Source organism: Equus przewalskii, chromosome 27, assembly GCF_037783145.1.
Source record: "Equus przewalskii isolate Varuska chromosome 27, EquPr2, whole genome shotgun sequence".
Taxonomy (NCBI): domain Eukaryota; kingdom Metazoa; phylum Chordata; class Mammalia; order Perissodactyla; family Equidae; genus Equus; species Equus przewalskii.
Genome location: NC_091857.1, coordinates 3,282,476 through 3,310,043, shown reverse-complemented (window position 1 = coordinate 3,310,043; position 27,568 = coordinate 3,282,476). Strand labels below are relative to the sequence as shown.

General features: G+C 39.8%; 1 protein-coding gene across 4 annotated transcripts in view; it reads right to left on the bottom strand.

Moving 5' to 3' along the window:
- VGLL3 (vestigial like family member 3) overlaps positions 1–26,316 on the bottom strand; it is a 54,779-nt gene extending 28,463 nt beyond the window's left edge. The window contains exons 1-2 of one of the 4 annotated variants that reach the window (XM_070597370.1): positions 25,625–26,316; positions 13,419–13,686 (exon numbers count right to left, since the gene is read on the bottom strand). In XM_070597370.1, the coding sequence (XP_070453471.1) occupies positions 13,419–13,686; positions 25,625–25,750 (394 nt within the window). In that variant the 5' untranslated portion in view covers positions 25,751–26,316. The other 3 variants (XM_070597372.1, XM_070597369.1, XM_070597371.1) reach the window with 3 other exon arrangements.
- Positions 26,317–27,568: the final 1,252 nt, after the last annotated feature.

The window sequence follows — 27,568 nt, the reverse complement described above, 5'->3', positions numbered from 1 at the left end:
AAAATACGAGGCATTTGAATTAAAATTCCAAATATCTTCTGGCTCCATACTTTTACTATTCTGTGAAGTGGCCTATAAATTATTTCTATCCACTGATAAAGGTAAGGTTGCTCAGCACATTAGTCAGGCATGTCTAGTAAGATAGTATTTTCACACTGAGTTCCACACAAAAGAATCTAGCTAGATCTTTCCGTAGAATGAAGGATATCCTAAGAAGTACTCCGAAATAACAGCATTCAGAAGTCTGGTATATCCATGTTCTCACTTCATAAATTTACAGGACAGAGTTTTCTCACCTCAGGGAGAGTTTATATAAGTTGAATCAACCACCACATATGGCATTTGACTGACATCATCAGAGTGTCACTGGGGTGTTCAAACATTTCCTCTCTCCAGCTGCCCGAATGGCTGTGGCACCAGCCTTGCAACCTCTTCAATTCTCTTGTGGTCAGCCCTCCACCAGAGCCATCGTCATTCACCCCATTCATTCCGTGGACAGATAGCTATTCAGTGTTTCAAATTCAAGTCTCTCACCCACAGAATCTCCATAGATCTCAAACCTCTTGGGGAAATCTAGGAAAGGATGTCCTTCAAGCGGCAAAGGACGGAAGCGCACACTGTTCTTCGAGTCTTCAAACAGTCCTGGCAAACTTTTAACTGATTGACTTTGTTTCGCCACAACTACGATCTATCAGAAAACAGCACTTAGAGTCAAACTTACTGGCATTGAGGCAAATATGTTTTATGAAAGAAGTGTCTTCCTTTGACATACGAAAAATGGCTGCTAATGACAAGAAAAAATTGTGTAAGCTGTGAGATGAAAATTCACTTTGCCTTAAATGATGGCCATTTGTGGAATACTTCTGTCACACCCATAATGAAAGCTGTCAATGTTTAAAGTTTAATACCCATACAAGGAGTTTACAGAGGCTCCTTACATTACGTGGTGCAACTTTGTCACCATCAATCTGCCACTTTGCTCTCACACATCCAATCTTTGGGACCAAACCCTTCCTTCTCCTCATAACCTTTATCTCCTGGTGGAGCCAGAGTCCCATTATGAAAACGGTGGAAGCCAACCCACAGGCGTCTGCCAGAGATACCCAGCTCCCCTGGTGAGAAGCCTCCAAAATGTCAAAAGCACCTAGAGACGACGTCATTTCTCTGGATGCTTTCCTTTATTTATTTTCATTCATATAGACATGGACCCAATTTCATTTTAGAGATGCTTCAGCACTTTGGGCATGCACACACAAATGTGAACAATGAATAAATTCCTTACCAAAAAATGCTATTCTATTTATGAAATATTGAACTGTGATTAGTGAACATATTATCATTGAAAGTGGAAATCTATTTTTAAAAATGTACTCCATAAAGGCAGAACAAAGCTTTAAAATGCCCCAGGGAAAAATAAAATGAGAAGTAACTTAGTATTTTCCCAGTTGGTACGTCTCCCGAGATGAATATAAAGTTTGCAGAGATCTAGGCAGCCCCTTTCCAAAACAGTGTTGCATTTTACAAGTAAATGAAATAATATTGGATAGAAAATATGTTTATGAACAAGTCTACACTTCAAAAACACTATTTGGTATCTTATTGTTAAAAAAAATCTTGATACAAAGAAACAGATGATATGCTCTCTTTCATGCCTGGGAATCAATGAGCTTAGTTCATATGTATGTAAATTTTTTCATTACATGAATCCTTGCTTACGAGTACTTAATCACAGCCACATTTGTTGTATGAAAAGGGATATGAAAAACTGTGCACGAGCAACTTCCACGCAATATTACTTTTCAGGATAAAGGAGGCAATTCAGCACTATGTGACGTTAACACTCCATGGCGACTTTGGGCTGAATGGGACTGGGTATGCAGGTGATGTTAACACTGATAGCCTAACACGTATGAAAAGTCTAAACAGACTATGGTTCAGTTTGCATTAGGAATTAAAAAGTATCACTTACATACACACACATCCTTATTTATAAACAACAATAAAAAATGACAAAATTGATACATTACCCAGTACAATCCACCCAAAGCATACCCAGTGATGTCACTGTGTGATTTATACCACAGACACGTCTGAGAGACACAGAAGACATGGGACATAAAGTGGTTCTGTCTGTTTCATAGTAGATGGGGCTACCTTTTACATTAACTTTAAATATATGTAAAAGAAATCTAAGGGCAAAAAAAATTAAGCAAAAGAAAATTCAACATTTAAATTAAAAACTTAAACATTTTATTAATTTTGAAAAAATGAAAACTACATTAAAAGGACAATGGTACAAAAAATGTAGAATCTCTATCTTGTCATCTTAAAAATCTCTAGAAAACATATTCTTAGAATAAATAGTAATTTAAAATATCAATGTTAAAAGACATTTACCGTTTTACTAAGCTCAATGAAAAGAAAATGCTACTCCATTCTTAACATAAAAGGTCCTTGCTGTCATTTAATTCCCCATCTTCTTCTCTGCTTCCCATGAAAATAAACTGTCAGGTCAGAGGTGAAAGGGTATGTGTTCCGAAGTTTTCGGTCATTCAGGAATGAGGCATTACCATGATGTCCAGAGACTGCTCTCTGGTTATTTTGTTCTAGAGTTGCTCAGAATGTGCCTTTAGACTCTACAATGAGAGTTTCCAGTGGCAGTATCAGATTTCCACACTCCTTGGAGGCAGAACAAGGAGGAAGGTCAGGCCTCGCTTTCCTCTGTGTGTTTGTTCTAGACTTCCCAGCAGTGATGACCTCCAGCGCCTCCTGGAGATGTACCTAGTCTCCTTCCCAGTCTCACCCAGCTAAGGACACAGGCCTCCTCTCCTTTCTTCTCTTTGCTCTTTTAGGCTAGTACTCATTCTGAGAGGTCTTTCCTATGAGCATGAGTTGCTCCAAGCAGACACTATATAGATCAATCAACCAATAGGTACTTACTTTGCAACTACAACAATAAAAAATATCAATAAGTTTACCACTCAGCATGGTTTTTAAGTCAGTGATATATTTTGCTATGGTGCAACAAACTACTCCTCTTAAACACACACACACACACACACACACACACACACACTTTCTGTAATAATACTTGGGCACCGAGATCAATACATAGACATATTTGAAGCCAACATTTCTATTTGGATGGGGACAAGGAGGCAATCAGATTCATTAAGTTTCACTGAGAAGCCTTATTCAATCTCTATTAGAAGGTTTAATGGGACAAGAGGTAATTGATGCGAGGTTGTGCCAAATAAAGTACAGATATTTCCTGTTGACTGTTTGCCTAACAGCTGCAAAACACCTAAAGAGGACTTCCCCAGCTCCATCCAGATACACATGAAAGTATGACCATTATTCCATTGTTAGCTGACACTCCATCCTAATCTAAAGATTTACTGTGAAATATATTATGCAATCAAACATAATTCAGTTTTAAATTCCTTTGTAGCACTGTAGTACTTGTGCAGCACTGAAAAAACGGTATGCCATAAACTAGACCCTTTAATTTAATACAGCTGGTCAGCAGTTCCTGCATAAAGTATTCCTGCCATAGCCATCAACATTGTCAATAGCCTTGAATACCTACTATGTCCAAGACACTGGTTTTTGGCCAGAAATACAAACTTCCAGAAAACAACATTTCTGGATAAAGATCCAAGGCTCCAAATAAGTGGAAACTTAAGGTAGAGAGAAAAGGCATCTGATTTTCATTTAGTACTTTGCGTCAAGCCCTATGCCAAATTATTCATAGGCATTATCAAAATATCTTTACAATGAACCTAGGAAATGGGTATCAATAAATGCATATTATAGTTGAAGTTGAGCTCAGAGAGATTTTAAGTAGTTAATCCAAGATCACGTTGCAACCAGACAGTAATAAGACCCAAACTTGAACCCAAAACAAACAGAATCCAAAGACTGTATTATCCAAACCTATGTTGCTTTGGAAATTAATACAAAATCCCCAATAACACTCTTTACTAGATATGGGAAGCTCAATTAATCATACTTTTCTCTAAGATATTGCTTTCTAAATCTTTAACTACATTTTGTGGATCTCCTATGAATTGTATCCAAGTTATGTATCTTTATCTAAAACTGGCTAATTCACAATTAGAAACAACTATAGCAAAGTCGTATTCACAAGATGAGAGAGTCCAAGATGGCGGGCTAGGAAGACCAGCACTCACCTACGGCCATGGACACATGGAATCTACGCCTACATACAGAGCAACTCCTCCTACAGAAGAACCTAGGGCTGAATGAACAGCTTCTGCAAACAAACGACAGAGGGACCACATGGAGACTAGCAGGAGAGATGGACACACAGTATTGATAGGAACCCCATCTTCAACATGATGACCCACAGAAGGCAGGGATATCACTGAGGGGCCCATGTGCAGACTTGCACGCCCTGGAGCAAAGCAAAACAATAGCAGTCTAAAGGAAATTCAGACTACATGTGAAGGAAATCCATTTACTAACCCTAGAGCATTTGCCAAATGGGTGGGAAACTGCTGGACATCTCTTTGGGGTCAGAGGGATCAATGAGCACCATTTTTTGTATTCTCCCTCCACCTTGATAAAGCAGGCAAGAGCACACTCCAGGGGCTCTAAGCAGCCTTCCAAGGCCACCCCAGTGCACCCCAGGACCCCCAGCTCCAGCTACCCACCTCAATATGGCCCCAGCATGGTGTACCTCTGGACCACCCTGACACCTCTTCCAGCTCCAGTTACCCAATGGGGTAGCCCCAGCATGGCACACTCTAGTATGCTAGAACCACCCGTCCTGTCCTATGTCCTCCCTAGCTCCAGCCAAGCTGCCAAAGCCACCTGACACACACAATCTATACAGGGGATGCTCCTAAACAAGGCCACTCCTTCAAGACCAGGAGAGGTAGCTGTTTCACCAAATTAATAGAAACAAACATAGAAAATCAAACAAAATTAAGAGATGGAGGAATATGTTCCAAATGAAAGAACAAGATAAAACCACAGGAAAAAACCCTAATGAAACAAAGATCCATAATTTACTTGACAAAGAGTTCAAAGTAATGGTCATGAGGATGCTCACTGAACTGGGGAGAAGAATGGATGAACACAGTGAGAACTTCAACAAAGAGCTAGAAAATATAAGAAAGAACCAATCAGAGTTGAAGAATGCAATAACTGAAATGAAAAATATACTAGAGGGAATCAACACCAGATTAAATGATACAGAAGAATGGATCAGTGATCTGGAAGACAAAAGAGTGGAAATCACCCAATTGGAAGAGCAAAAGAAAAAAAGAATTTTAAAAAATGAAAATAGTTTAAGGAACTTCTGGGGCAACATCAAGCATACTAATATTTGCATTATAGGTGTCCCAAAAGGAGAAAAGAAAGAGAAAGGGGCAGAAAACTTATTTGAACAAATAATGGCTAAAAACTTCCCTAGCCTGGGGAAGGAAACAGACATCTAGGTCCAGAAAGCACAGAGAGTCCCAAACAAGATGAAGCCAAAGTGATCCACACTAAGACATATAATAAGTAAAATGGCAGAAATTAAAAAGAAAATCTTAAAGGCAGCAAAAGAAAACAACCAGTCACATACAAGCAAGCCCTAATAAGACCATCAGCTGATTATTTAGCACTTTGCAGGCTAGAAGGGAGTGGCAGGGTATATTTAAAGTGCTGACAGGAAAAAACTTACAACCAAGAATACTCTCCCCAGCAAAGTCATTCAGAATTGAAGGAGAGATAAAGAGTTTCCCAGACAAACAAAAACTAAGAGTTCATCATCACCAAACTGGCCTTACAAGAAATGCTATGGAGTCTTCTTAAGTGGAAAAGAAAAGGTCATAAATAGAAATAAGAAAATATATGAAAGAAAAAAAATACCATTGGTAAAGACAAATATATAGTAAAGCAGTGGCAGCCACTTAAAAAGCTAGTATGAACGTTAGAAGACAAAGTGGCAAAACCAAATGTGACTACAATAAGTAGTTAAGGGATAGACAAAGTCAAAAGAAGCAAAATATGACATCAAAAACAAAACACGGCAGGAGGAGTAAAAATGTAGTGCTTTTAGAATGTGCTCGAACATAAGTGACTATCAGCTTAAAGCAGACTGCTCTATGAAGAGGTAGATACATATGAACTTCATGATAACTACAAACCAAAAATCTACAATAGATACACAAAAACTAAAGAGATAAGAACCCAAATATAACACTAAAGAAAACCATCAAATCACAAGGCAAAAGACTAAGAGAAGAAGAAAGGATCAGAGAATAACTATAAAAACAACCAGAAAAGAACAAAATGGCAAAAAGTAAATACCTATCAATAATTACTTTAAATATAAATGGACTAAATGTTCCAATCAAATGACAGAGAGTGGTTGAATGTATAAAACACAAGGCTAATCTATGTGCTGCCTACAAGAGACTCACTTCAGATTTGAAGACACACACAGATTGAAAATGAAAGGATGGAAAAAGATATCCAATGCAAATGGAAATGAAAAGAAAGCTGGGTTATCAATACTTATCTCAGACAAAACAGACTTTAAAACAAAGACTCTAATAAGAGACAAAGAAAGGCATTACATAATGATAAAGGGGTCAATCCAAGAAGAACATATAACATTTGTAAATATTTATGCACCCAACATAAGAGCACCTAAATACATAAAGCAAATATTAACAGACATAAAAGGAGAAATTGATAAGAATACAATAATAGTAGGGGACTTTAGTATCCCACTACATCAATGGATAGATCATCCAGATAGAAAATTATAAGGGAACATTGGCCTTAAAAGACACATTAGACCACATGAACTCAAGAAATATTCAAAACATTCCATCCAAAAACTGAAGAATACATAATCTTTCCAAATGCACATGGAACATTCTCCAGGACAGATCACATGTTAGGCCACAAAATAAGTCTTAATAAATTTAAGAAGATTGAAATCATAATCAAGCATCTTTTCCAACCACAACAATATGAAAATATTAATTAATTACAAGAATAAAACTGCAAAAAACAGGAACATGTGGAGACTAAACAAGATGCTTCTAAACAACCAATGAGTCATTGAAGAAATCAAAGAGAAAATCAAAAAATAGCTTGAGACAAGTCAAAATGGAAACAGAGCTTTTGAAAATCTATGGCAAGCAACAAAAGAAGTTCTAAAAGGAAAGTTGATAGTGATACAACTTAAGCAACAAGAAAATTCTCAAGTAAGCAATCTAACTTTACACCTAAAGGAACCAGAAAAAACAGAACAAACAAGGCCCAACCTTAGTAGAAGGAAGAAAATAAGAAAGATCAGACCTGAAATAAATGAAATAGAGACTAAAAAAACAGTGAAACTAAAGGCTGGTTCTTCGAAAAGATAAACAAAATTGATAAACCTTTAGCCAGACTCATCAAGAAAAAAAGAGAGAGGGTGCAAATAAATAAAATCAGAAATAAAAGAGAAGTTACAACTGAGACCATAGAAATACAAAGGATTATAAAAGACCATTACAAACAATTATATGCCAATAAACTGGAAAACCTAGAAGAAATGGATAAATTCCTAGAAACACACAAACTTCCAAGACTGAATCATGAAGAAACAGAAAATCTGAATAGACTGATTACAAGTAATGAAATTGAATCAGTAATCAAAAAACTCCTAAAAACCCCAAATTCCAGGATTGAATGGCTTCACAGATGAATTCTATCAAACATTTAAAGAGTTAAGACCTATCCTTCTAAAATTATTACAAAATTTGAAGAGAAAGAAACAATTCTAAACTCATTTTACAAAGGCAGCATTATCCTGACATCAAAACCAGACAAAGACATCACAAAAAAAGAAAATCACAGGCCAATAGCCCTGTTGAACATAGATGCAAAGATGCTTAACAAATATGAGCAAACCAAATTCAACATCATATGAAAAGGATCATACACAATCATCAAGTGGGATTATTCCAAGGATGCAAGGATGGTTCAACATCTGCAAATCAATCAAAGTAATATACTACATTAACAAAATGAAGAATAAAAATCACACAATCATCTTAATAGATGCAGAAAAAGCATCTGATGAAATTAAACATCCATTTATGATAAAAACTCTCAACAAAGTAGGTATAAAGGAAATGTACCTCAACATCACAAAGGCCATATATGACAAGCCCACAGCTAACATCATACTCAATGGTGAAAAGCTGAAAGCCTTTTCTCTAAGATCAGGAACAACATATAACACCCACTCTCACCGCTTTTATTCCACATAGTACTGGCAGTCCCAGCCAGAACAATTAGGCAAGAAAAAGAAACAAAAGGCATCCAAATTGGAAAAGAAGCAAAAGTGTCACTATTTTCAGATGACATGATGCTATATAGAGAGAGACTCCACCAAAAAACTGTTAGAACTAATAAATGAATTTAGTAAAGTTGCAAGATACAAAATTAGTATACAGAAATCAGTTGTGTTTCTACACACTAATAATGAGCTACTCAAAAGAGAAATTAAGAAAACAATCCCATTCACAATTGCATCAAAAAGAATAAAACACCTGGGAACAAATTTAACCAAGGAGGTGAAAGATCTGTACTCTGAAAACTATAAGACACAGGTGAAAGAAATTGAAGACAACAAAAATAAATGAAAAGATATACCATGCTCATGGACTGGAAGAATTAATATTGTTATAATGTCCAAGCTACAGGTTCAATGTAATCCCCATCAAAATAACAATGGCATTTTTCATACAACTAGTACAAAGAATCCTAAAATTTGTACAGAACCATAAAAGACCCTGAATAGTCAAAGCAATCTTGAGAAAGAACAAAGCTGGAGGTATCATGCTCCCCAATTTCAAACCATACTACAAAGCTATAGTAGTCAAAACAGTATGGCACTGGCAAGAAAACATGCACATAGATCAATGGAATAGAATAGAAAGCCTAAAAATAAGCCTGTGCATATATGATCAATTAATCTACAGCAAAGGAGACAAGAACATATAATGGAGAAAAGACATTCTCTCCAATAAATGGTGTTGGCAAAACTGGACAGCCACAAGCAAAAGAATGAAACTGGACCACTGCCTTAGACCATATTAAAAAATCAGCTCAAAACGGATTAGGGGCCAGCCTGGTGGCCAAGTGGTTAAGTTTGCGCACTCCGCTATGGCCACCCAGGGTTTCGCTGGTTCGAATCCTGGGCACAGACATGGCACCGCTCATCAGGCCACATTGAGGCGGCATCACACATACCACAACTAGAAGGACCCACAACTAAAATATACAACTATATACTGGGGGGATTGGGGGAGAAAAAGCAGAAAAAAAAAAGATTGGCAACGGTTGTTAGCTCAGGTGCCAATCTTTAAAAAAAAAATATGGATTAAAGACTTAAATGTAAGATCTGAAACCATAAAACTCCTAGAAGAAAACATAGGCAGTCACCTCTCTTACATTGGTCTTGGTGATATTTTTTGGAGCAGTCTTCTCAAGCAATGGCAACAAAAGCAAATATAAACAAATAGGACTACATCAAACTAAAAAGCTTTTGAACAGTGAAGAAAACACTCAACAATAGAAAACTGCAATCTACTGAATGAAAGAAGATATTTGCAAATCATACACATGATAAGGGTTAACATCCAAAATATATAAAGAACTTACACAACTTAATATCAAAAAAACAAGCAGCCTGATTAAAAAATAGGCAGAGGACTTGAATAGATATTTTTCTAAAGAAGACGTACAAATGGCTAACAGGTACATATAAAGATGCTCAACATCACTAATCATCAAAGAAATGCAAATCAAAACCACAATAAGAGATCACTTCACACCAGTAAGAATGGCAGTTATCAATGAGACCAAAAAAAACAAGTGTTGGTGAGGATGTAGAGAAAACAAACCCTCATACACTGTTGGTGAGAATGTAGACTGGTGCAGCCACCACGGAAAACAGTTTGGAGGTTCCTCAAAAAATTACAAATAGAAGTACCATATTGATCCAGCAATTCCACTTCTGGGCATTTGCCCAAAGGAAACAAAAACAATAATTCAAAGAGACATATGCACCCAATGTTCACTGCAGCATTATTTACAATAGTCAATATATGGAAGCAGCCTGAGTGTCCATTGGTAGATGAATGGACAAAGAAGGTGTGGTATATATACACAATGTAATATTATTCAACCATCAAGAAGAATGAAATATGGCCACTTGCGACATGGATGGACCTAGAGGGTATTATGCTGAGTGAAATAAGTCAGATAAAGACAAATACTGTATGATTTTACATATATGTAGAATCTAAAAAACAAAACAAATGAACAAACAAAAGAAAACAGAAACAGACTTATAGATACAGGTAACTAATTGGTAGTTACCAAAGGGGGAAGGGGTGCAGGAAAAAATAGGTAAAGGGGATTAAGATGTACAAACTTGCAATTATAACAAGAATAAGTCATGGGGATGTAAGGTACAGCATAGGGAATATAGTCAATAACACTGTAATAACTTTGTTGGTGACAGATGCTAACTAGACTTATCCTAGTGATCATTTCATAATGTATATAGATATTGAATCACTATGATGTACACCTGAAACTAATAGGATATTGTACATCAATTATACTTCAGTAAACAAAAGTAAAAGAAGCAAAGTGCTATTCACAAGTGGAAAGTAAACAATACATTTGAAATCACAGAAATTTTACAGAGAAAAGATTTCAACAATCACCTAATTCAATGCTTATTTACAAATAAGAAAACTGTAACCAAAGATTTCATACAGCTTACTGCTGATAAATTCTCCATCAAGGACTTTTTTTTCTAATCCAGGGTACATGGTATGAACTCGGTTCATCTAACTCAGTCACGTAATCATTCAATTCATATTCATTCCAGATTTTCCATATAGAAATGCATTATCCTGAGCATTAGGGAAAATGACGTGAGATAACCGGATATGATATATGCATTCTCAGTGGGTGAGGGAGAGATGGAAATAGAGGAGCTTGCTGTGTGTGCCTGGGCTACCCTGATAAACTAAACTGCCATACAAAGCTCTAAAAATCCTTGTCTCTAGAAATCACTCTTCATTTCACTCTACACACGCCAGCATTTTTGCTTCTCATTGAACGCTCTAAGCTCAGTCCTTCCTCAGGGCCTTTGCACTGGCTGTTCCCTCTGCCTCGAATAATCTCCCCCTAGATATTCATGTGATGAGGAGCACTCTCACTTCCTTCAGTCTGTGCTCAAACAAAACAGTCTCAGAGAGAGCGTCTATTATCATCCTAAGCAAAGCAACAGCTTGCGTCTCATCATATATTTATTATCTGTCTCTTCCACTAAAAAGCTCCACAAACGTAGAGGCTGAGACTCTCCTGTTCATGACACAGGCCCACAACCTAGAGCACAGTGGGACCTGGACACTTGCTGCAGAAGTCAGGAAATGAGGCCAGAGAGAGATCTGACGGCCAAATTGAAGATGATGCCAAGAAAACTGTTTAACCATTCCTGAAACATTATCCTGATCCACCCTTTCTATCCTGAAATTTGGCATCTGTCCAGGGGGATTCTCCATTCAGTCACGTAGAGTATAGGAAAAACACTAAACTGCAAATTTTTGCATGTTCACAATACCTTGCTTAAAACTATTCTGGTTGTGATACTGTGACAATCACTCTCCCATCGAGCTGTAATTTAGGGCTCTCGTTCCTCTGTTGCAGGTGACATGATCACCAGGTGGCAGGGCCAGTGGGCGACAGGAGTAGGCCCTGCCTAGAGCCCTCTCCTAGGACGACTGTCTTCACAGGATTTAAGACTGATATCTCAAACTGTTCACTCCAGCCAGCTAACTCACTGACGTTTTCCTAGGTCACCCTCCACAAGTTATGAAAAGCGCTCACCATGTGCTATCAAATAGCATGTTGGTTGATTCCATAAGCATCTTAGACTTCCAAGGACTCAGCTCTCAGTTCTTGTAATATTCACTAGTCAATCAGCAGCTACACTTCCGAATCACCTCTATTAAGGTCACTTGAGTTTGTATTCCACCTTCCCCTCTCTAGTCACTGCTTATCTTAGTGTTGTTCACATTTGCTACTTTCACATTACTTTTTCTAAAAAGAAAAAAGAAAGAAGGTAGGAAGGCAGGCAGGCAGGCAGAGAGGCAGGCATGAAAGAAAAGCATCGTATCTACAGACCGGGCCAGGCAATCTCCTACGGCCAGGATCTCTCCTACAAGAAGCACAACCACCTCTCCAGTGCTGAGAGGGGACCAGCCACTCATCCCCTCTCACCTGGCCCCTACCACAGGTGGGTGATCAGGTGACAAGCCCTTCCTTGTCATAGGATCACCCGGGCACCGGGTCAGGTCTGATTCTGAGACTGTGACTCAGTATGTCTGAGTTTGGCGGCCTGCGATCTCTGTTTGTAACAGCACTAGATCAACAAGGATCAGATGCGAGCCTGCACTGGAACCCCTGGGTGGCTCACCAAAACAGATTAGCTACCCCTGAGTTTCCGATTCAGTAAGGTGTGGGGTGTGACCCAAGAATTTGCATTTCTAACCAGCCCCCACCTGATTCGGACATTCCTGGTCTTGGAAACCACATTTTGAGAACCGTTTTACGAGATGCTTCTTGCAACCAGGTGAGCTCAGGAGAAATGTCCATAACACATTCCTCTAAAACTACTACTGGGACGATGTATTATCTTTTCTCTAACCTTGTAATTATCCCAATCAGGACGTTACCCAACGATTTTCTATGTGTCCAATTCAAACACACCTCTGTGACGTCTATGTAGAGGGAAAGCGAGAAAAGGATGCCCATTCTACTGCTTTCCTTTCCAGAGCTAAGAACAAGAGCCAAGCTAGGTAGACTCAGTCAATAATGTCTGGATTGTACACTACAAGGAGTAAACACCACGACAAAGCAGGACAGAGAGAGCTCTTAAGAGAACACAGAAGGCTTTCAAAGTCTGTATTCCTGCGTCAGACTCAAACCTCTGCTATGTCACCATGTAGCACCTAGTGGAATGAGCAAGAGCTAATTTTTAAAAGCTGATGCAGGCACGCCTATTATTTAGACATCCAAATTGGGCCATCGGGGCTTAAGGAATGGTGCTTCTCAGCTCGATGCTGCCACTATAAACTTGAGCTGGTTGCATCACTACTTTCCATGAGGAATTAAGGGGTGTGACTGCATCCTTTCCAACCCCACATTCCACATGTGACAAAACGGATCCAGCTGTTTGTCTGAAAGAAATTCCTTGCTGTCCTTAAAAATTAAAAAGCAAATGGATATCCGTCCTCCAGGGGCACGTCTCCAGCTGGAACCTGGTACAGGCAGTTGCGAAACAGAGACGGTGCCCTGGAGAGCATCTGCTTTTGAATTCTTACCTCGCCAGAGGGGGGTTAGCCCCATCTTGCTTTTTGAAATGGCAGATTCTGGATGGAGGGTGCTGGCTTGGCCCAAAGCTCTTGAGAAGTGTTCATCCACTACTGACCCAATGTCTCCCTGGAAATAAGTGAAAAGGACACAGCGAGAGTTAAGGTACTCCATCTCGGCAGGCTGGTCTTTCTCCTCCTCCTCCTCCTCCTCCTCTTGTTTGCTGGGAAGGGTGACTTCCAGAGAGTCCTGCATCTTGCTGTATACCGCTAACTTCTTCTGGGATGGAATAAACAAAACACAGTATCAAAGACAGTTTGTAAAAAAGCATTAACTAGTTAACTTTTCACTTAAAAAAAAGAATCTAAATATTAGCACATGTTCGCAAACTGATTGTTTTGCATCTGCTCTACTCCATCCTTCCCCTCCCCAAACCAGCCTTCTCCTTCCCATCCTGAAAGAAAGGCTGTTATTTCAAATGTGTAAAAGTTTTAAAACTCCATTATCAAATGGTATGTTTTCAGTGTGAAAACAGGTTTGTTTTTTTCTTAAACTAGATACACCAAAAGGAGAATGGCTTTAAAAAAAAGTGACTGATTCCTTCCAGTTTTTCTTCCCGTTTTCTATTTTAAAGATTTAATGTGCAACAACCTGAGAGCGTGGGATGGGGAGGGAGGGAGCAAAGGAGGCCTGCCTGTCTGCCGGACGGGTGGAGAAGAAAAGAGCTCCTCATAAACGGAATACGCTAAAATAAAAACAGGAATGTAGCATCTTATACAAGGATTTGGCAGATGTGCTGAACTCATTTCTCAAAAATCAAACCAAAATGACAAAATAAGTCTGTGTGAAGATTCATTCTGCATGGAACATATTTTTCAGATGTTCGTCTTACCACCATTATCATAGAGGGAGAAATGGCATTGCTGTGGCTTATAGAAAATAATACGAGATACCAGCAAGGGCTAGTATGACTTTCAAATAAAAATGAGACGGGCTTGATAATTTTAAAATATTTTTAAAACATACAATCATACCCATAATAGTAGTTAATAAACATCATGCCAAACACTCTTGTAAAACTTTCTATTTATTAATGACGCCCATTTAATCTTTATAATTCTATAACATGGTTAGTGTTACTATCCATATTTTAAAGATGAAGAAACTAAGGCACAGAAAAGTGAGGTAACTTGTCAAAGGTCACAGAGCATGTAAGCGCTGGAGCCAGAAGGCATAATAAACACATGCAGGTGTACATAGGCAGGTGCAAGTCTGTGTGGGAGGAGAGCAGGGGATATCCAGAGGGAAAAAAATCAAAAATTTTGTTTTGTATTATTTCTCTCGGTACTAAGTTTCTAGTTGTTACTTTCTTATTACTGCTTTTTAATATTTCCAAACATTTCTCATCAAGCACATATTACTTTTATAATCAACGACCTCAGTGTGAATTATGTATAAGAAGATAATGCTAAAGATCATAAAATTCATTATCCTAATGATGAAATGACCTCTCTATCCTCTGGTTGCCTGTAAAACCTATTCCTTTGTCATACCATTTTTCTTACTTCAGAAAAAAATGCATGCTGGGAAATGAATGTGAGTTGAAAAAAATAAGTCATTCTAGAATACTCAGTAAGCACATAGTTTTGCAAATGTTATCAAAACACATAACCCAGACTCTTAGGTTTCTAACGTAATTACTAGCTTCAAAATCTATAGCCTCGAATTATAAATGCATCATTCAATAAATTGAACCCTTCCCCCTGGCAATGAATATGCTGTTTTTGTGTGACATGGGTCCTAAAATGTTCAGGCATATTACGAGCAGCAGGTTATTATTTAGGGGCTGTTATTTATAAATATATACATTTCTTTTTATTTAAAATTTGTGTCAATATGGTTATCGCTTGGTGATGAATAGATAATTCATTCCTTGTGAGTGACCGTGCCTTGCCGATGAATAGCTGATTGTAATGACTGAGTGGCTCTATTTCTCACAATCTGTTTTACACAGATTTCAACATGTTTATATTTTAACTTCAATAGTGAAAACACCACAGTCACATAGGTTATGTATAAAATGAGAAGATTGATCTCAAGTGACCTCTAACGTTACTCCTAGCTTTAAATTCCATTATAAAATTAGACAAATATTACGATTTATTAGTCAAATCATGGTACTGTTTCTCTTTGTGCATGTGTATTTACCTGAAGTTATACTGTTTTAAGCACACACACACACTCTCTGCCGAATCTTCAGGCATAGCAAAAAGAAGCACTGTTTTTACATGAGAAGGAAATTAAAACTGATCTGCAGAGTAGCTTCACTGTCCACAAGTGTTCATTATTATTTATGAAACCGATTTCTTTTTCCTACTGATGTCCAGCTCAGCATCAGTGTGAGAGTTGAGTTTTGCATCTAATTGTTTCATTTGTTTAATTTTAACTTTTATTATTTAAATGAGAAAGCTCTGCTGTCTTAATTATCCAAAGAAAGGCAATGTTGTTTTTTACCCCAATTAGCAATTAATTCTTAGGTGAAATGAAATTAATTAAAGTTTTATATATATATATATATATATATATATATAGAAAAGATCTGTAAACTACAAATCCTGATATAAATGCAGCATAGTATTATGACCAATAATAGCAATAATAAAATATCAATTTTTAAATTGATGGCAGTTGAATATAATCAATAGATTTTCAATCTATTTAAGATCACACAATTTTCTAAATGCTACATAATTTCGTGTTATTGCTCTTCAACCAATTGTTGAATGGTTGGATACAAATAAATTAATTAATCTAAAAATTACACACTTTTAAATATGAAATGGGGAGAAAGTGAGCAAAATGTGACATTATGTAAAAATGCCATTTATTAGTCAATTTTCTAAAAACCATTCTTCTGTCAGATGCACTAATTCTCTATATTCTTTAGTATTTCATATATATGTAATATATGTCTGTATACATATATCTGCTTTTATATAAATATATACTGATACACAATTCTTTTTGATATGCGAACATCTGTGGTTCTATAAAATATCTATATTGACTCTTCTATTTAAGTAAAGTTTTTTGAAATGATTATAAAATATGCTTCCTTTTTTTTCTCTCTCCCAACCCTTTAAGGTAGGCCCTCCACTAATTAAATAAATTTGCTTGGAGACTATCAAACAAATAAAATAAAAAGGGAGCCTATGATACACCTACCAATAGGCAGGGCATAAGGCATCTCTACCATTCCTTGTTATACTTTTTTCAGATAAAGTAGGTCAATTTTCACAAATTGTAGTGAACCAATTTAGATATTTACATTTACACACACACACTCACACATCCATTTACAGCCTCACTACCAACTCCACTGGTTGAAAGAATTCCAAAGTATCCAAATGGCCTAATAGTTCCCTAAAATGGAACATGCAATTTGCATAGATTTTTTAAACATGCAGCGTGAGCATGAAGAAAACAGGAACACAGAATTGAAACAGCAACTGATTCATACATGGCCAATCCCACCACCCTACTGTTCTTCTCCAGAGGCTCTTAAGCCTCAACTACTTTCCCTGCTCTGTGCTCTGGTGACTGTGAATCAATTCTTTGCCTTTTCCTTAACTAAGGAGATACTCATGTGCGCTTTTGCCATATTCTGTATTCATTTGGTCTTTGCTCCTTGGAATGAAACTTCCCTGGTGTTATCTTCTTTCTTGAGAATAATATAGAAAATTCAAAACGTTGAGAATAAATCTCAAATCATCAGAACCTAGATTTCCTGAATCAAGGCAATGCAGTTCACACGTTTCTTCAAAGGCACAATCATTTCCTAAAAATACTCCAATCTCTGAAAAATGTTCATACTTTTCTTAAGAGACCCTGAAGAATTGTTAATAAAAATAAAGTCATGAAAAGGAACTTCAAGGACTATAAGTTGGTTTATTTAAGGCACATTAGCCAGGGACAATTTTTCCCCAGGTGCAATGACCTGGAGTTAGGTGAAACAATGATGGATGGAGTTAGCAGACATGAAGTTAAAACTAAGTCACAAAGAGGTTAGAGCTGCAGTGTGAAGAGTCGGCCTCGCGGGCAAACCACGCCCAGCCACCCCCCAGCCTGCCATCAGGCACGACAGAAACAAACTCGCCCAGGAATGTGCAGGGGAAAGGATTTGTCTGACAAGAGAAAGACTTCCACGTCAGGAGCCAAATACCACGAACTCCCCAAGGCTTAAGCCTGCAAAACGCCAAGTGATTACTGTGCATATGTGGAAACTTTTTTCCTAAGGAAACAAAAGTATTTTAATGAATCATTGGATATTTGGAAACAGCTTTCTTAAAAAAAATTTCTTCTGGCTATCTTCTCTAAATGCAACCGTTCTTTTATGTTCAAAAATATGGTGGAGCATTTAAGAAAGGACTACTAGCTGGGAATAAAGATCTCGAAATTAGAAAGTTCATAAAAGCAGTACATTGCACTTTGATCACATTTTTTTTGAATTTACTTGGATAACAGAGCTTTAAAAATATCTCGGAGAGCTTTGAAATTTTGATCCTTGGCCTTTCTAGAAGAGGAGGAATCAGGTTAGGGGAAGGTGGGTCAGGATAAGGAAGATATGCCACAGCCCTTCTGTGTATTTCATTTCACTTATCCCTCACACACACGCAATACTTTGTCTGAATAATAACTCCTAATTTACACACACAAAAACTGACTGACTTGGCTAGGATCATCTAACTACTAAGTGACAGAGATGGAATTAGAACCTATTTCTGTCTACAATGCACATACCAAGAAAATAAATGAAAGAAAATGAGTCTCTATATGATATTTATTTCAATCGAATAAACAAAGAGAAGTCCACAGTCAGCATGGCATGACACGCTAACTAAGGAGAGTCTAAAGTTATTTATAACATTAAAAGAATTAGAGATGTAAACATGTATCAGAGGTATAGCTATTAAGTCATGGAGTAGATGTATATCTAGATGAAACTGAACTTCTATATCTAAAAATGTATTGTCCCCTTGGCAAGTCTGATACATAATCCATTGCCTACCATTTTTCTGGAAATCCTATTTTGGAAATGTGAGCAGCACCAGTTTGTGAGAGACAGTCACACCAAGAGATTCTATATTTTTTTGCTTTTTTAAAAAAATGTTTTTCTTAATAGTAGGCAAGAGCAAACCAAAAATATTATTCCTTAACATGGTCAGCTATTTTTGAGCACACTTGCCTCTCAATGATTCTGGTCGTTAACAAAAATCAAACTCTTCCCCTCCAAGGATGAAAATTTTCCAGTTTTGAGGATGTTCAAAAAAAATGTGCCACGGGCTTAGAGAGAATTTCAAAATTTGCATTCCCAAAATGTTTTAAGCAATGATCACATCATAAGGGTATGTATTCTCTCTCAAACCGATGACTTTGAATACAATCGTTTCTGAAGTATAAATTTCTGATATGTTTTTTGTTTGTTTGTTCTGGGTTTTTATTAACGTTTTTTTTAAAGATTGGCCCTGGGCTATCTGTTGCCAATGTTTTGTTTTCCTTCTTCTTCTTCTCCCCAAAGCCCTCCAGTACAGAGTTGTATCTTCTAGTCATAGGTTCTTCAAGTTCTGCTACGTGGGACGGGGCCTCAACATGGTTTGACGAGCCATGCTAGGTCCGTGCCCAGGATCTGAACCAGCGAAACACTGGGCTGCCAAAGCGGAACAGGTGAACTTAACCACTGGCCACGGGGCTGGCCCCATCTAGTATGTTTGTATAATCCTATTACTAGACTTAGGGTATGATTTCACTTTTTAAAATTTATCTGTTATTCATCAAATTGTCAATTAATTCCTATTTTGTGCCACTAACTGTGCAAAGGCTTGGAGCCACAAAGATGAAATTGTTAGCCTGTCCCTAAGCTCAATCTGCTCATAGTTGGTTGGGAGAGCACTGGAAGAGCCTCAGGGTTTACCCACATGGCTAATTATGTTATTTCTCTAAGTAGCTAATATTTAAAAATGAGAAAAGGTAGAAGGTAACATTAGGTAAATTACTAATTGTTTTCCTGTTTCTGAGGAAGCTCAGAAGGAAAAGGAACACAGTAGAAAGAGAAGTGGAAAGAGAGAGAGGATTTGACCAAAACCAGTCCATGAGTTCGGGTAAGTCATGGAACCCTGTGACCCTCAGCTTCCTCTTCTGAGAATGAGAGATTCTGACCTGATTGTCTCAAAGGTCTTGTCCAACTGCATATCCTAATAAGCCACACGCTGGAGCTCTAGAAAAACTCACATGTAATTTTGTCTCTTCTGCTAGCCGCCGCCTCTGATTTTGCAGGACACTAACCAAGCAAACCCTACAGACCACTGAAGACTAACTCATTTCCAGGCACAGCTCATCTAGCCCAATTCCTACCAATTCGTTTTGGTACTTCCTTTATCTATCTTCATAGTAACAAGAAAGGACGCATCCATAGAGCCCCCAACTAAATCACACAAGATCAAAAGTTTGGCATACTAAAACAACATAGTTCTAAGAGGAAGAGGACACCTCTTTACTTTAGGTCATTGTTTCTTTCTTTTTCTTTTTTCGAGCTCTACTAAAGTACGAGACAAGTGAAAAATAGTTCAGTGACCCCAGTTCAGACCCTTGTAAATTACTGGCATCAATCGGGTATCCTCTGAAATATTTGCAAACACGGCACTTAGGACTCATTTCTAGCAGCATGCATTTGGGTCTAATGGTTCAAGGCACTCTTGGGGTCTTCCTAAATGAATAGTTAAAGCAGAAAACCAGCTGCTTAAAGAGATGCTTTTTGAAAGATTCAGGTCAGAGTTTTGCCCAAAATTATTTTCTTCACTGTCTCTGCCAGAACCTGGAATTCAAGTATTTAGAGAGCCTTGGTTTCTTGAATGAAAATGTTTTTTAGAGACCGTACCTTAAATTATTATCTATTACTAGATGTATTAATTTTGGGACTTTTTAAAAAGCTAGCTGGAAAACAGGGCCTATGGGAATGGGATCCAATTTAAGTGCCCAGGTTTTAGAATGACAGTCACCTAACTCACAAGTTTGCTTTAGGATCTGCCCTATGCATCACAAGCATAATATTTTTAGTCTCATTGTAAATTCCCTTTGCCCAGAAATATACGAGACAGAAATATGCATACTGCCCAACACGGTCAGCACAGCATCTCTTCTGTAGTAGCTCAAACAGTTACTGTACAGGATGGTTCTACCCTCTGAACATCCTCATTTCCCTCGATGTGAGCCATGTGCCTGCCATCCCCAAGTCTTTGATATGCGAGACTTTCCTGAGTGCTGGGTGAAGTTGGACTTCCCTGCATTTAACCAAAATGCCCTTCACTTGAATTCCCAGAGAGTGTCACCTTGTCCCAGCATTTGGTCTTCTGGTGAACACATCCTCATTATGCATGATTTTATGGATTTAGAGCCTGCCCTTACTATCGTTATTGTAATCTCCATTCTGGTTGACTGCCAGAGACAACAGTTCAGCTTAGTTATTTTAAAGTTTAATTTTTCCTCTAGCTTTGAATTTTCTGGCTGAAAAGTTATTGGGAGCATAAAACTGCGGGGCACTTTAAGCTTCTAAGTCTCTGCAGTCAAGTTACTTTGTGTCGTGTGGAATTATAGGGGCTGTTCTTTCTCAAAGAAGTCCTGTATGAATTCTTATAAATCCACTTAAGTCCCTGCTTACAGTTGCAAGAAAATTAGATCCTCCACCTTAAATAAGTTGACTGTGTATTGAAACTATTTAAGCTGTAATTGTACTCTTTTCTTAATGAATCTAAACTTACATTGGAATGGCAATGATATATGAGGCACTTAAAACTAACTGTTAACGCCGCTTCCTGCATATTATTTTAAAATAAATAAATGTTCATTTGTTAAGTGGATATTCTTCCTCATCAACAAAGGATGCAACAAGGATGGCAAAAGTCATTAGCATAATACAAATGCTTGCAAAAGGACTTTGGAATGCCCAAACTAAAAACATACACTACCAAGGACTTGGAAAGAATTTCAAGCTGCAAGGCCAAAGAATCTACTGCATATTAATCTTCTTTATCAAAAAGTTGATTTCGAGCACTGAAGACAAAAATAAGCTTATTGTGCAACAGCGGAAAAAAAAAGCTTAGAGGCTGCAAGGCATGGTGGAAAGATGCTACACTGGGGAGCAGGGGATCTGGTGGTCCTAATTTTGTCACTGATTACCTTTGAAACTTTTAGCCAGGCATTTCAGCCCTGTGAACACGCATTTTCCCATCTCTAAAAGAGGGGATAAAGTATGATTTTCCAGGGTTTTTTCCTGACAAACAGAATCTCAGAGAGGTTTTCTGACCTAACCAAGGCGGCAGAATCCAGAGAAAGAGTTTTAAAAACGCCTCACTGACATACAACTGCAGGCCTGCCTCCCAAGGGCACTTGAGTCTGTTAAGTGGAAGCGTGCATGCAGACTCACCCAGCTGTCACCCTCGGAGAGGACCAAGTAAACATGTCGAACTTATATGAAGTCCTAAGTGGGACTGTTAAAAAGCCCCTTTGCACAATTAGAAAACTGGCGATTCTTCTTCTCTGCTTTCACCGCCCCCTCTGGAAACTACACAATTCTGAAAATTTGCTTAAAGTATCTTCTTAACGTTAACATTATGAATACATGGGGGGTGGCTTCAGACAACAGACAGTCTGCACTTAAGATGAGAAATCCACTGAGTATGAAGGGAATCTATGATTTCATATTATTTCCCTCAATTTTTCCTGACACATATTTTGACAATTTTTCTCTCGGTTCCTACTTTCCCTGTTAGAATACAAGTACATTCCTTTCTGCACACGTTCTGCACTGTCATCATGCCTCGGGAGCATGTGCTGAGAGACTGAGTTAAGAGTTCTCCCGAGGAGATGTTAGCAACTGATGTATTAAGGCCATGAAGACACGGTGGGCCTGGAGGCCGGGGAGCTCAGCATCCCTCAGCAAAGAGGGCTCTATAACACGCACTTTAAGATTAATGCATAGGCATGCAATTTCTAGGAATTAACATCAGGGGCTATAAAATTTATTTTTCAGATATATTTACATATTGCTTTGAATCATTTAGCCTGCTGTATGCCTAGTAACACCCTGCAGTGCAGCCTGATGTATACACAGTTCACTGTGTCCTTAAGACACTAACCTACTGCCTGCCTACAAGGTATAAGATGATCAATATAAAACTAAACTTAAAATTTGAAGTGTACATTTGTGCTTTTAGGGGAAAAGCTGAGAGTGCACACGCCTGGAGTATGAAATTCTATTATTTCAAAAAGGATTTTCAGCTATATGATCACACCTCAAGAGGAAAAATATACCTATGTTTAAAATCCATTATAATGAAGCATTTTGATATACCAATTTACAAGGACTTCAGAGATATACAGATTTGAGAAAAAAAACTCAGTTCAAAGGTTCACTACTACACTGGAATACAGAAGTAATACAAAACTTTAACATTCTCTTTTCTAACATTTTCTAAATGATCATTAAACTTTCTTTATAGCTCCATCACTTTTCCTGCTTCTTGTCCTTTTTCCTCCCCAAGTCAATTGCTCAAATGCAGTATGAGTTGTAGCCCTTATTTCTGTCTCCCAGGCAAGATGCTATTAGGGGTCACTTCCCATGTACGGAGAAAACAATCTTCATGGATAATAATGATAAAACCTTATGGAATGCAAAAACAACCAAAATATGTATTCTCGGATGACTGCATCAGGGCCAAGTCAATATTAGTCCCACTTCACCCACGCACTGCATAGTCTAAAAATGCTGTCAGCCTGATAAGAATTTCCTGATTTACTCTTTTTTCCAATAAAAAATATAGGTCATCAAAATAAACTCCTGACAGTAAAAGAACAGTAGTCACACCATCAAGTCTCTTTTTATTTTGCTGGCTGGTGAGGGTCAAATAGTCTCTTTCCTTGACAAGAAAAGTAATCTCAAACAAGCCATTTTAGTGAAAGCAGCATGAAAATTTCCAAGCTCACCTCTCAACTAAGCTCTTAAGGTCAGCGCAGCCTGACATCTCCTTGAGCGATACCCACAGAAGTCCAAAGTATGTGGAAGTTGATCATCACTTACTATACGTACAACTCATCAATGTGGACGATTCAAGGGGAAAGAAGCTTATTATTCAGTTTGTTGATGGTCTTAAGTGAAAGAATGGAATTTGGGCACTGAGTGTCAGGGTTATTGCAAAAGTTAGACAAAGTACTGGAGTGATTTCTGATTGAAAACTAAATTTTATGATTAGAAATTTATAATTTTTCTGATACTGAATTTTATTTTCTGGCTGAAAAGAATATTACAGTTCCAACCCACACCACAGATTCATATACTGATGGAATTATGTTCACAACTCCAGAAAATAAAACCTTATTCACAACTTCTACTAGTTCAAGTTATTTTTAAGGGGGGGAACACCTATCTGTATGTTTAGTAAAGTCTGAGTCTGTTGCTTGTCCACATTCCAATTGATAATTGGAGGCTTCTACAGTCTCTGAGACGGAGGAAAGGAGAGGAGGAAAAAGGGTGATTCATTTGGGATGGAGTGGTAACAAAGCACATAAAACTGATATCCAGCATCTCCTTGCCTCACCTGCCTCACTTGTACCTAGTTTTCTCCACTACCTATATCTCTCATACTTAAAGCCAAAGAAAAACAAACGGCAAAACCAAAATGTTTTAATCTGTCACCCTTAACCACAAATTACAAAACGCTTTCCCATCTCCCTCCCTAAAAGTAATCTTGCTTTGAAATGCTCAAGCTGCTGAATATTAAAAAAAAAAAAAAAAAAAATGTGATAGCGAGACAGTGAGGTCCTGCCTCTTTTGCCCCCCTTGGTCCTGGTTCAGCTGATACTGTTTAGCAGATAAGTCTAGAGCATGCACCCTTCCAGAATCAGCTGAATTTCACAGTCCCTAAATTCTAAACAGAAGTTATGATTTCTTTCCACAGAGTAGCACTATAAATCTAGTGAAGAAAGAGAGGTAAAGAAAATATAGAAATTAAAAGGCCATGTTAATTAAAGAGCCAAATCCTTAAGACAACAATAAAACATATGGTTTCTAAGAAACTAAAAATATCAGTCAATGAATTCTGTGTATGGTAATTTCCAAACCATGCCTAGGTCCCTGATAAGCGTCTCCATCTCAGAGTGCATAAACTGTATTTTTTAAGTCTCTTCACATCAACCCACCCTAATTCCCAGAACCGAGGACCCTATTCTGGTACAACCCAGTGTCACATACTCACATCCATGTTTTCTGTAGCGCTAACTAAGCCTTGACACACACTCTTGGTGTTCAGAGAGGAATGTCCAGGGGTACCTAGTGCCAAATTCCCCAGAAACGCGCTCTCTCTTCTAAAGGAACTATCATCTCCCTGGTTCCTGAACTTTCTTTATCAACAGCATTCCTAGTCTCCGCATGTGGAGACCCAGTATCCGGTGACCCAAGGTTACCTGGGTGGGGAGGGAGGGGGCAGGGTGTGCAGGAAGCGGGGGAAACGGACACTTCCAAGACCTAACTATAACACCTCTGTGCTTTGATGGAATTAAAAATGAATGAGGGACTTTGGGATCAATCCCTGTCCTCTAAGTCCCTAAGTGGTGAGAAGACAGACTCTGCGGAGTTCTGGTAGCATTTGACAACCATTCCACTAGACCCATGTTCCACCATAAAGGTCTGAGAAAAGTCACTCCCTGAGCTCACGTCCAGGGAGGCTCCCCTATGTCAGGAATACATTTCATCCTCTTCATCAAGAAACCCTGAAACACTCTGCCTTTCCAAAGGAAACAAAATATTTAGTGTAAAGGAAGTTTACTCACATACTCCTAAGACAGATGCCCTTGGTGAGTTTCAGAGAACTGAGCCCTAAGAGCTAAGGTGGCAATGAGAAGCAGCCTCTGAGCTCCGGCGACAAGAGCTCAGTGAAGCCCCGAGCCAGGTGATGCCTCTCATCGAATCCCCACCCGACCACCAGCAGTTCGTCCCTTCCCGAAGCCTCTCCTCCTCTCTTCGGATGCCTTTCGGCTCAAGGGCACTCCTGCAGGTCCCAGAGCATCCTCCGCACCACCCGTCCCGGCAGGACGTCGCCGGAGCCCACGTCGATACTCCCGGGGCCCCTGGCTCCCGCCCCCGCAGGCTGCCCGGTCGGTGACTCACCTGCTGGCCAGGTTGGGGCGCCGGGTGGTAGCAGGCTGTGGGGCAGGTTGCAGCTGCCACAGGGTTGGGCAGATACTGGGGCGCTCCATACGGCTGGGGGTGATACATCACCTCCGCACAACTCATGGCAGCCGGGGCAGCGGCGGCCCCCGAGCTGCCGCCGCCGCTCTGCGCGCTCGCGCCACCGGCGCCGCCGCCGCCTCTGTCGCTGCTCCAGCTGCTTCTGCGGCGAAGGCGGGTCCTGGGCGGCCGCGGGCTCCGCGCGGGGCGCGGGCTCGGGAGGGGGTGGCAATCAGCGGCGGCCCATGCGCGGGCACCTGCATCTTCAGCCCGCCGGTGGCCCCTGCCCACGCTTATCGAGCGGCTCGGGGACGCAGCGGCCCGCCGCGCAGCGCGGGCATGACAGCGCCGGGCTCCGGCGGGGGCAGCGGCGCCCGGGGCAGCGCCAGCCGCAGCCGCAGCTCCGGCCCGGGTCGGGCAGCCCTGGGCGCCGCGGCTCTGCTTTGCATAGACACAGTGCACGCCTGGGGCTCGTCCTATCCCCGGCGCGCCCGGCTGGGCGAGGACGGGGGCGGGGGCAGAGGGAGGGACGGCCGGGGAGGAGCGGGCGCTCGGCGCCTCCGGGGCTCTGAGCGCGGCTGGCGAGCTTCCTCCCCCTCGGTCCGCGGCGGGCGGGTCGTGAGGATGGGGCACCCCGCGGAGGGCCGGCTGCGGATTGGAGCAAAGTTGGAAGCCCTCCCCGCCTCCCAGCGTGGGACGGTGGTGGAGGGGAATGGTATGCGAGCGGCTGCGCTCCCTGCGAGCAGCGCGGCTCCCACCCTGTGTCCGTCACCTGGCCTCATGGGCGAGGCTTCCCAAGCCCACGGAACTTCTGCAGGGAGCTCCAGCGCAGAGGCCAAGTGTGCTGAGAGGTGGAACAGAGCGGTGCAAAACGCCCTGGGATCAGCTCCTGCGTTAAATATAGTTGTAAGTGAGAGCTGACTTTATTGCAAGTGCGCACATGCCAAGAATGCAGCACAGTTTTCTACAAGCAATCTCCGCCTTAAGTTTCCGTCTTGATACTATGACATTCTTGTGGGACGTCAACCTGTTCTGGCTTTTCCTGCCTGGGTTCCACAGAGCGACAGACAACAAGAGTCGATTAAACCCGTTCAGCTACTATTTAAAGGTTTATCTATTTGGAAGTGGCTTATAACCCTCTCCAAAATGAAAAGGAAAATCTGCTTGTAGGAATATAACTGTATTTTGATAGAATCAGGTAAAGTAGAAAAGAAATATACTTATTTCATAAATGAGCAAACTCTGACCTTTAACCCTATCTCTCCTCCTTTATACAGGTATCCTCTTTTGTGACACACAACAATCTCTCTGATTTTCACAGAGATTATCCTTTGTCTGAGGAAAAGTCAATCTGATGTCAAACGTACTGATGTTGTTATGGTCTGAATTCTGTCTGTCCCCGAAAATTCATATATTGAAGTCCTAATCCCTAATGTGGCAATGTATTTGGAGACAGGGCCTATAAGGAGGTAATTGAGGTTAAATGAGGTCATAGGGTGGGGCCCTGATCTGGGCCTGCTGTCCTTATCAGAAGAGAAAGAGACAGGGGAGATGGCACTCTGCACTGGCACAGAGAAGGGGCCTTGCGAGGTGTCCCAGCCAGAAAGAGTGGTCTCCCCAGAAACGAACTCTGCTGGCACCTGACCTAGGCTGTCCGCCTGCAAACAGTGAGACAATAAATTCCTGTTGTTTAAGCCGCCCAGCCGGTGGCATTTTGTTATGGCAGCCCTAGCAGACTGACACAGATGTACAGTACTAATATGTTATTAATCTTTATAGTGTGTGTGTGTATAACTCCACAGACACATACATACCTAAATACTATACACTCACACGTGTACACACTCAAACATACAAATAAGCTGTTATAATTGGATAAGAACT